We start from the raw sequence: 12,114 nt of genomic DNA, 5'->3' as shown, positions 1-12,114 counted from the left end.
ACATTTGATGAATAACCTGTTTATTTAAATAAACATTTACACTGAGCAGTTAATTTGTGCTTATTAATAAAGATTATTAGTAAAGATTATTAGCAGCTGATAAATAACTTTGTGTTTAGTAATTACATTTATAATTCTGAATTTATTTCATCACCAGATGCTTGATAATTTGGAGTTCATTAATGAATAGAACTGGCATTAATTGCTGGATTTTTTTTTTATTAATGAAAATAAAAGTTGATATATATATATATATATATATATATATATATATATATATATATATATATATATATATATATATATATATATGTGTGTGTGTGTGTACGTGTGTGTGTGTGTGTGTGTATATGTGTGTGTATGTATGTATGTATGTGTGTGTGTGTGTTTTATTTATTAATAAACTTATAAATTAATAAACTATTAATAATTAATAAAAAAAATCTGATGGGCAATTTGAGATTATTCATGAACATATTTTTTTCCACTTGTGCTTTTTTGCCTTTCTCATGGTCAGCACTCTGCAAGTTGTTGGCACAGGTTTTATGCCCTTCCTGCTTCTACCCACTCATTTCTCCAAGCTTGATGCACTACATCACCAGTGGCTTGGTATTTTATATGGGCATGGGTTTTAGGGCCTTGCCCAAAGGCCCAATAGTGGGAACGCAGCAGTACCAAGGCTCAAACTGCAGAACCTCTGAGCAGCCACCCAGGGCCTCAATCACCTGAGCCACCACTGTTGCATTTATATACATCAATATCTAATGGGTATTCTTTGGAGGACACCAACATCTGTTGGATAATTATGAGTTTGTTAATTAACAACAGCTGCTGAATAAATTTCTGATTTATAAATATTTACGAGATGCAGGATAATGTTGGGTTTATTAATTAGCTAGATAATATTTAATTGATTCATGAATATCAACAGTTGCTGGATAATTTTGGATCTATTATTAAAAATCACTAGCTACTCCTCTTTATTAATTTATACCGATAGCTGTTGGATAATATTGTTGTTGCTTTTTTTTTTAAATAATTTATTTTTAAAGATCAAGTTCCTTAATCATTTTGGCTTTATCGTTGAACACCAATCACTGTTGCATAACGATGGGTTTATAAAGGCCCAATGAATCAACAACTTGGTCTTTGGTCCTTGGTTTATTAAAGATACATAGCTGCTGAATCATTTTTGTTGTTTATTAATTAGCAGGAATTCACTTTGAATTCATTGATGAACACAGCCAGCTGCTGCATAATGTTGGCTTTTTAATGAACATCAACATCTGCTGGATAGTCTGGGTGTGACAGTTGTGGATACTACTGGTTATTCTCTGGTTTTATTAATAGATATCAGCAGCTGCTGACCAAATTTGGAGTTTATTAATGTACACTACCAGCTGCTGTGATTTTAAACAAAGGCAAGTATTCACTAATGTGTAAAAGTGACTGGATGTTCAATCCAAAAGCAAGAATTGTCTGTTATTTTGAGATATACATTATGGGTGTGGCTTTTGCAATGGACAATATGACTGAAAAAAAAAAAACATTTAAACATCCCATGTGGCTACTAACGTAAATGCTGCTATAAACTAGCAATTAAGCATCAAAGCACTATGCATTACCCTCAACTTGGAAGTATAGTATGTTGTACTGGTGTGTAGAACTGTACTATATACAGCATGGAGTTGTATTAATAACAGAATCAAATCTGAGTCAATTAAATTTCCCTATTCATGTTTTCCCATAAACCATATACTGTATGTTTGAAAACTAAGCTATTCGGAGCTCATAGTACCCCTGCTGTTTGGATGCAGGAAGCATTTATCTTATATGAGGCTAACTATGGAAGATATACATTCCTTTCAGAGGCCCAGGAAATGTTGAGGCACACACACATAAACATGCTCACTCATTTTCCGATCTTTTATTGTCATCATAGCCTTCAAACTACAGGTCCTTACGTGGACCATGGACATCCAGCTAACCAATGGCTTTGCACCATTTCATCCTGAATCCTGTGCTCCATGGCAGCGGTTGTCATTAACGACGGAGGTTTGAGCTAAAGCATGGAGCCAAGCAGCTGTCTCATGGCATGTCTCTGCCCAACCCCCTGCTTCCTGTCTTCTTCTGTCCTCCTCACAATGTATACACACCAAGGGGGAGGGGAGAGAAGAGGAGGAGGAGGAGGAGGGAAGAAAACAGGGAGGGGTAAATTAGGGAGGAGAAAAAGGCAAAGAGCCAGTGTGTGAGAGAGAACAGAACAGGGAAAAGAGTATGAGTAATATTTAGTGAGAGAGACAGAGAGAGCAAGAGTATTCTATCTGCCCTGGACCAGAAAGAGAGAGAGAGAGTGAGAGAGGTGATATCATAAACACAATTGCATGTACCTATTGTTTTTGCCTGCACAGGAATAAACAGGAGAAAGACAGAGACTTATGAAGATGGATAATGGAGGGTGTGACTGAGTAGGGTATAGGATAACCCTTGTATCTTAAGTTGCACATCTTGATGCCCAATCAAAACCTCAGAGGTGTGTGGAGCTGTGTGGATGTACTCGTGCATTTTGGATTTAGGAGCACAGCCTTGGGAACACAGAAGCTGGAAGACGATGATGAACAGGATCAGGAGACAGGAGGAGGACCGCTGAAGCATGGAGCAGGTAAGGCTGATGGAAAACCCACACACCCCTACAGCCACAAACAGAAAAAAAACACAGTGTACAGATTCTCATTTCACACAAGAAAACATCATGGCACTGTGATGCTGAGTGAAAGTCTTGGACGCACACATTCAATCATTTCACACATTCCTGCAAAAGCAAACAACGCAGCAGGATTCTGTCTGGTTTTTTTCACACTGCTTTCGCCCGGCTAACATTTCTCACTGTGTGCATATGTTACGTCATGCTGCAAGCTCCTTTAGGTGATGTATAATAGTGTGAAGTGATGATGTCATATAAGACTGGCGAGATGGTGAGAGTCATAGACATGGATATTTATTATTTAGATCACATTTGCAGGAGATTTAAAAGTTTTTTTTTATTATTTTGAGTTTGTCACTATCACAACTAGGTAGCTATGCATGTTATTTTGGTACAATTATATAAACTCCAGCCACTGGGGTGGTACCCTAAACGGTTTGAATCTTTTGTTAGAGGAACAAAATGATATCGCTCTCTATTAAAGTTGTTACGGTCCTAACTGACCTGTAAGTTAAATAAAAAAAAAATCATCTCATAGATATGCTATTTAATTTCTAATGTAAACCTCAAACAAGTAGAAATATTGTAATTTTTAAAGGGCTATTTGCTGTCTAATGTTATAGTCATTCTAAGTTATAATACCCCCTTAAATGTCCAGCAACCCTGCTAACTAGATTTTAAATCTCTTTCCCAGAGTTTAGAAGGAATTTTTTTAAATAAAGTAATGCCATTATAAAGAAATAAGCAAGAAAATAATGAATAAAAATGTCATAAATGCATATCTCTGCCCTTTCTACTCAATTTACTTTGATTTTGCTTTCTTGACCATGTTGGATGTGAGACCATCTGTTGTCCTTCCTCAGATGAGGTTTGCTCAAATAGCTCACACTTTCTATCCAAAGCAGCTTAAAGTACAGAACAACAGGATACAAACCATGATACAGGTAAGATTTTAAGGTTCTTGCTCAAGGACCCAATCTTGAGAGCATTGTGGTGCTGGGATTTAAAATCCCACATCCTCCCTATTAAACCTTTACCCCTTCACCTGATCCACTTCAGTTTGAATCAGGGATACCAACCCATAGAGTCTGAGTTGAGTCGGACTTGAATATGGAGTTTAACTCAAGGATATCAAGCTGCAGAGTCTGAGCTAAGGGTATCAACAAGTGAATGCTAAGTTAAAGGGAACCAACCTGTAAAGTCTAAATGAAGGGTAGCATGCTACAGTCAAGGGTATCAAGGGTATCAACCTCTGAATGTTGAGTCAGGGTTACCAACCTGTGGAGTCTGAATCAAGGATACCAAGCTGTTGATGCGGAACCGAGGATATGAATCAAGGGTCTGAATTAAGGGTACTAATATACAAAGTCTAAGTCAAGACTATCAAGCTGCAGATTCTGCAGTCCAGGTTAACATGCTGTAGAGCCTGAGACAAGTCCAGAGTTCCGAGCCCAATTCAGAGTCAACGGCACCAAGCTGTAAAGTCCAAGTTAGAGATACAGTACCAAGCTAAAGAGTAAAGAGTTGCAGTCAAGAGTAAAAATCGAAGATAAAAATCAAATTAATGAGTCGAAGGTACCTAGTTGTAGAAGAGTCAAAGGTACCGTGCCTTAGTCACTGAAGATACCCATCAGTCCTACATCTAGTCATAATCATAACCTGTGCATGGTAGGGAGGCCTTTTAAGAAGTCTTTTGACACCAAAGGTTTATTTGAACATCAGGTTTAATCATTTCTTATGACAGTAGCCCCTCTGTCTTTCACAGGGCACCAGGATAACCTCAGGGCTCAAAATGTTGCATGTGAAGTCAGTTGGCAGAATAACTGGGAGCAAGCCTCAGCTGGAAAAGAATTTTTCTTTCCCTTTCTTAATTCAATTGAGTATGAATACCCACTGGTAATAACAAAGCTTCCATGAAGTTCATGTTACCGCACGTCCCAGTGCATAATGACCTTTAAGATCCATCCGGATATTTTTATTTTTTTACCAGAATGTCTGTATGCTTTTGATACCAAAGCAACACATTTCCTTGTGCTCATATTTGAGTCTTCTCTCATTTATCCTCCATGCTTTTCTGCATCTGCCTTATATCACATCACACAGTGATGTTTGTTCTCCTGCTTTATTCCCCTGCGTATAAATTATTCATGGAAAAATTCACAGGGGAGCATCACATCTACGGGTGACATTAGCTCCCAAGAATAACACTGATGTCATTGTCATTATGGGGACGGTGTGTCTGGGCGTGTGCGAGACCTGGCTTTGGAGTTCTTGTTATTTAAGGCCTTAAAAATTTAAGGGATTTTGAGTGAGTATGTGAATTCATGGATGTGGGTACGAACAGCTAAGCAGTAGCACTCTGATATTTACAACTATATATATATATATATATATATATATATATATATATATATATATATATATATATAGCATGGCTTGTATGATTAATTTTAGAAACTCACATTCTTAAAAACAGCATAATTATTATTCAAGTTCCCTTTTATAGTTGCAAAATTCAGGGAAAATTCAGGACAAATAATAAAACATTTACTGACTGATCAAACATTTACTGACTATGTCTCCATGCTGACCCCTTAAACAAGACCATATTTAAAAAGCACAAGTTGCTGTGTCCTTTTGGGGTTTCTTTCCATCAAGTTCAAAAACACTTAATGGAATCATATTCAATAAATGTACATTATTAACACAAAACAAAAATAAACCACTTGTGCCATGCAGTGTGCCTGGTTTACAACAGCAATCCCCTGTACCAGACAGAATCCAAACATAATGCCATGCCATAATGCCAAGACAGTATTGTGCAATTTCTTAATTTCTTCATATTTTGCTTCCAAAGTGCTAGAGTTTCTAGTATATTTTAATGTAGTCTTGAGGAATACAGTAGTTCTCCATGCTCCCTGAAGGACTTTTTTTGCTCCCATATTTAGACAAGTCCCTGTACCTGACCAGTTTCATAAGAACCTTGTTTTGCTTGTTAAGCTTCACCGTGACCTTTAAATCACTTAAGCATTAAAAAACATCTAACTTAAGGTATGAACCAGTGAGAAACAGGTGCAGATGGTGACAGATGATCGGTGATTAGTATCCTGGTGATACTAACTGCTTAATGGTTGGAACAGATGAGAGGAGAAATGAGGTTGCTGCTGAAGCAAAAAAAAAAAAAAATGTATCTTTAGAAACTTTGCAGCATGTCAGAGTAAAACATTATTCTCATTTGCTGTGATTTAATCTACCTAATAGAATTTATTTGATTTAATTAGACGAAATGAAGTGTAGTTCAAGACTTTTGCACAGTACTGTATTTGAATTGTCATTACACATTCTCTGTTGCATGTGTGTCTGTGTTTTTATGAGCATGGACTTCTTCCAGTTTTCCTGAAGAAGGGTCTGTTATCTAATTGTTGTGGAATGAAGTAGCAGTCACTGTAATGAATCAAAAGGAACTCTTATATAAAGCATTATGTGCACTAATATAGGCCACGCTACCAGTGAAGGACATCTTTCCTCTTAGTGTGTGTGTGTGTGTGTGTGTGTGTGTGTGGACAGAATTCTACCTACTGGCAAATATCAGACAGGCAGTGAATCAATACTCATTACAGACACATGCACACGAACACAGAGAGACAGAGAGAGAGAGAGGGAGGGAGAGAGAGAGGGAGGGAAAGAGAGAGAGTGCTTTTGTTGTCTGCCAGTTGCTGAGGTGAAGAGTTGAAAGGTCATGGGGGTGTTGCCTAACAGCTCTCCATGCACAGAGAACAGTGGTATATATGTATGTACGAGATGTTGGTACAGAGATTGTTAAGCATATATCTATATAATGTTAGATTTATTAAGGTTAATTGGGTTAACCAGTCTTGAAAGGGTTTACGATGTCTACAGTGTGCTTTTACTTTGAAAGAACTTTAAACAAAGTAATAGTATGGCAATTTAAAATTGTTCGCTTCGACAAAGACAAAATTTACATGACATGTTTTGGTGTTGTTTATTTATTATTATTATTATTATGATTATTATTATTATTATTATTAAGTTCCTGAGTACAGGTCATTACCAAATCCATAGAAATGTGACATTGTGCTTTTCCGTGTGTGCAGCATGGCATGATGCTTAAGGGAACTATCCGTGATCTATCCATAGCCTAATCACATGCATATGTCTGTTTCCTTTTGCATGGTGTAAAAAGGTGCAGACTAGGGGTAATAGACAAGTTCAGCCTGAAGCTGATTTTGTCCCATTGTATTCAATTAATTATCACGTGTACCTTACAGCACTGTGAAAATATTTTTTATGCATATCTTAGTTAGGAAGCTGGGGTCAGAGTGTAGGCTGAGACAGGATACAGCATCCCTGGATTAAGAGCCTTGCTCAAGGTCTCAACAATGGCAACTTGGCAGTGCTGTGGCTGGAACCCAGCAACCCATTTGAGCCACCGCTGCCCACTATCAGCTTCCTCACTGAGAGTTTGTTATAATAGTAGTGAGCAAACCAACTAATGCCAAGTGTACCAATATTCCGATTTCACTGTGGTTTTGGCTCATTGGGTACTCTAGTAGGACTACTTACAGTTAAGGTGCTTTTTTTTTAAATTATTATTAAGAAGGATCAGTGCTGAATATGCTGCACCACTGATGTTAAAATGCTCTAGAGCTAATAGTTCTACAAGACTCCACTTGTCTAATCTTGTGCCTATAAAAGGGATTTTACATAATGAAACATTGAAAAGCATAGCATGAATAAAGCAAATCCACAAACGCTTCAGCTTTAGTGTAGGTGGTAGTAATCCTTCTGACCTTGACTGCTGTCTTTACAGAATCATTTCTGTTTAATCGCACTTTCTAATGAATCATGCTGTATATCTTGGGTGTGTACAGTATGTGTGCTGTCTGTGTGTACAGTATATGCCTATAAAAAATGTTCATGGGGGTCATCTCATTGATGAGGACCATAACAGTAGCTGCTGTAGTCCTGCTTTCAAAGCTATGACTACATTTCTGTCTTTCACTCCAGACTGCTTGAAAACACTTGACCATTTTTTTTTTTTATGTAGAAAAGATATACTACACTTAGGAGTAGGTTAGTTCAACTGAGTGTTCCTGTTTAAATCATGACCACAGATAAGAACCATGCAAATTCTTCATGCAAACTGATTTGAGCCTGCCATAGTACATCCCATTTTGATTTGATTTGTAGCATTTGCATTTAGTATAAACCTGGCTACTGAATCTATCATGTTTGGTCCCAGAAGTTTGCCTCTTTAGATTTGTCCTGAAGCTACGACTCTAATGTTGCTAAACAATAGTAATAATCACTAGCCTCAAGAGATAATAAACCAATAATAATATGTGATGCATTGAAAGGTGATGTATTATAGTGGTTACAAGAGATTTAGATTCAGTCTGGCTGCTGCTACTGTGATTAGCTGATTTTGTAGAAAACAATTGTCAGAAACCACATCTATCTGTGATACTGAACGAACCAACATGTCTTTGTTTTCCTGATGCTAAATTCCTGGCTGTAAATTTCTCATAGTTTTTGCATCTTTTGACTCGTAGCTTCTGTGCAAACACATCTCGACTAATTTAGCATAAACGGGGAATAGGAGTGCAAATGTCACTATGGACAGCAATGGCTATATTATCATATTGTGTTTTTATAGTGGTATAAAACATAGAACCTTTTAAACAAAAAAAATAGCATTTTATATGTGTGTGTGTGTGTGTGTGTGTGTGTTGTTTTTTCCTGTGTTGTACATGAATGTATTCGGGGTTACTCAGAGCTTGTCAGTTAGTATTAGTCTAATAGGCATTTCATGTCCTCATTTCTGTTCACCTACGTCTGGCTGTCTGCTGTTTGCCTCATTGAAACAGATATTTTCTTTCACTGCAGTGCCTCTATTATCATATCATCTTACAATAAGGTTCAGTTGCACAGCTTTGCTTCTGTGCCATTTTTAATACAATCTCGGTTCCAGCATCCTGAGAGCTTTTGTTCAGAATTATGCAAAAAATCAGCATTTATGACTATTGATCTATTATCATTTATTATTATTTCATTGAATGATTTCGATGAGGATGAAAATGTTATAAATGTTAAGCCATGTGTACCATGTGATAGATCATGCATAATAATTTTTTACAGATAGTCAGAAATCTGACTAATGTTGTTGATTTCTTAAATGACAAAGCAAACTCCCCAGTCCAGGAGGTTGCGTTATTTCACCATGAACACATAAACACAAAAGAAGACGTGATATGCTTAATCGAAAACTGCTGTATTACAAAGCACTTATTTAATGACTGCATCATTACCATGCATTTGGAAAAAATGGGCAAAATTAACACAAAGATTTAAGTCATGAGGTTGTAAAGACTATAAACCAAAACATTGGTTTATAGACATCAGAAAAATGCTCAAAGCCTGCCCCTCTATACTGTAGTTCTGTAATAGTAATAGTGCAACTTTCTTGCAATTTCCATTACCATTTCCATATAATCACGAAGCTGTGTGAAAGATTCATAACCCAGATTGTCTGGAGATTACATTCAGTACAGTTCATTCCACAGGCTTCATGCATAGCGTGCATATGTTATATAGATTAGATTCAGATTTTAATTTCTTTACAAGCCTCATGCCGACATCTGATCCATTCTGGTTGGTGTCTGGAGTATACAGGAAATGAGGATGCCTGACTGGTATTTCCTTGTAGATATCTGCCATTGAATTTCACACGAGTGGAAAAGTTATGTGACCCAACATGATCTTTGACCCCAGAAGAGCAGCAGGCATTGCTGGCTTTAAAAGGCAGCAATGTTAACAGGGAGTAAATACTGTGGAGGTATGTACTGTGTGGAGGTAATAGGATATGGGAAAAAAACAGGTCACAAACACATAGGATCACAGACATGCCATATGTACATGTCTCTTTGGTACAGATACCAGTAGATCACACCACATAATTAAAACATCTTAGCTTATGATAACAGGTTTGATCCTCACACACAGTATATCAGAAACAGTGAGGAGTGGCACACTTGGATTCTCTTATCAATCATAGCAACACTAACCAATAATTGGGTTCTGTGAGCTCACATGACCGCACAACAAATCTCTCAGATAATGCTCTTTATCCTCACTGAATGAAATATGTTTTTTTTTTTTTATATACTGCTACTTATGCTATGTCCAAGCCCCAGCCTGGAGGAACATGCATTATTTTAAAGATTTGCATATTTTTCCTAAATAATTCTAAAATTGCTAAAAAAAAAAAAAAAAAAAAAAAAGCAAAGTTCTAAGATAGCTAAAATATCCTGCAATTCCCTTTTCCATATTAGGTGCTGTTAGGTGCATTGACACCTCACAGCTCCAGGGTCCTCGTTTCAATCCTGAGCCTGTGTTCCTGTCTGTGGAAATGAAAATGATGAAAAAGATGTAATCATTGCACATGGCCTGTTGCACATGGCCAGCTCTTCTTTTGTGGGTTGTTTAAGGCCTTTGGGAAGTGAAAACACCAGTGTAGAGAAAGTTACAAATGTACAAGGGGCGTTCAAGTCAAACCAGGACTTTTGATACAGAATAACAGACCACAGTTCTGAAAGTTAAAAACTCCCTTTATTTCTCTATATAATCCCCTGCTACACTAATGCACTTATTTCAGTGTTTTTACTAGTGCTTGGACACCATCGATGTAGAAAGTTTTCTCAGTATGCCGGAGCCATGATCAGACTGCCTGCTTCATGTTTGAAACGCTGGCCTCCCAGGAACTCCTTTAATAGTACAAACATGTGGAAATGGCTTGGGGCAAGGTCAGGACTGTACAGGGAAGGTGGCAATAACTTCCCACTGAGTTCCTGTAATGTGCAAGTGGTGTTGCTGTGTACAGTTCCCAAAGACAGTTGCTTCTCTTTGGCAACTAAGTAATGTTGTTGTTTTTTTTAAGTATCAGGCATTCTTTGCATGTTCACGGTAATGACTGCAGTGGGCTCCGAACCACCTCTTTGTTGTACTTACAGTTGTACTGTATAGCCTTCTTTAAAACGTTTACACCATTGAAATTGATATTTAGTACTTATTTTAAGCTTTAATTCTCTTTTTAAGGTCACTGGCGGCCGTGTAAGCATTTCACTACATTTCGTACTGTGTATGACTGTGTATGTGACAAATAAAATTTGAATTTGAATTTTATTTGAAATATTTTACTTCTGTAAATGTCAATTACTTTTATGCCTTCATTCAGCAGAATTTTCATCACAAGTCCCGATTTAACTTGAATACTCCTTGTATTTTAAGTACAGTAATGCAGAGGGCTTTAAATAGTCCTCCAAACATGTCATGAGTGTTCACATTGTTCATAACTCATAAGTAGTTATGAACAATGTTCATAACAATTGTTCATAAGTAGATGTGATAAAGACCAGTACAGACTTTAGTATTCAATATGGGGAGGGATTTTCACAATACCAAAATCTTAACATGTGGTCAGCCTATAAGAATGTACATTTCTTTCAAAGACTGAAAATAATGACTTGTGGACTCAGCTTGCACACACACACACACACACACACACACACACACGGGGAAAAATGTGTAGGTGTCCCTCATTGTAAATAAAGTCTCACTTTACCTTACACATTTGCTTCATCATCCATCATCTGTCAGTCCTACACTAGTTTTACACATTGATTACTTACTTTCTTTCGGCTGCTCCCATCAAGGGGTCGCCACTGCAGACCATGTGATCACAGCTTGGAAAAGGTTTAATGCTCGATGCCCTTCCTGACATAACCCTTCCATTTTTCTCACTGGGCTTGGGCCCAGCACTGCACGCAGTGGCTGGATGATATGGGGTGTGGCAACTCAACAACTACCAACATAAGGCTATATACTGTATGGTTTCACCATAAGGCTATATACTGTCCATTGTATAGCTATCTGGCGGCACTTGTCCCCTTGTCCTATTCCAGGGTCCGAATTTCCATCCTTAGGTCTGTGTGCATGTTCTCCCTGTGCTTGGTGCATTTCCTCCCACAGTCCAAAGACATGCAGCCAACTGGCGTTTCCAAATTGCCTGTACTGTGCGATGGACTGGCACTCTGTCCAGGGTGTCCCCTTACACTCCCCCAAGTCTCCTGGGATAGGCTCTAGGCGCCTTGCGACGCCGTATAAAGGACAAAGTGGTACAGACGATGAGTGAGTGAGTGAATAAGTGTACAGCTATCTGAATTAAATACTACAGACAACATAAAGATCCTGAACAAAATGAAAGTAAAAACTACGGTAACTACAGTATAGTAGATCATCTTTCTGTTATTGCTGACAGTCTAATCACATCCTGCACTGACATTGCAATTAAATGAAGAACAGCTGCTCTTTGGTTGTTAATATTGCTTTAT

The 12,114-nt window shown here is 37.6% G+C and overlaps 1 protein-coding gene across 1 annotated transcript in view; it reads left to right on the top strand.

Annotated features, from left to right (window-relative positions):
• The first annotated feature begins 2,296 nt into the window (after window positions 1-2,296).
• The window catches only part of arhgap23a (Rho GTPase activating protein 23a), an 88,361-nt gene continuing 78,543 nt past the window's right edge, over window positions 2,297-12,114 (top strand). Inside the window, exon 1 of the mRNA XM_053514378.1 lies at window positions 2,297-2,662. Within this exon, the coding sequence (XP_053370353.1) occupies window positions 2,654-2,662 (9 nt within the window). The 5' untranslated portion in view covers window positions 2,297-2,653. The remainder of the gene's footprint in view (window positions 2,663-12,114) is intronic.

The sequence above is a fragment of the Clarias gariepinus genome, chromosome 16 (assembly GCF_024256425.1).
Source record: "Clarias gariepinus isolate MV-2021 ecotype Netherlands chromosome 16, CGAR_prim_01v2, whole genome shotgun sequence".
Lineage (NCBI taxonomy): Eukaryota > Metazoa > Chordata > Actinopteri > Siluriformes > Clariidae > Clarias > Clarias gariepinus.
This window is presented reverse-complemented; position numbering and strand designations above follow the sequence as displayed.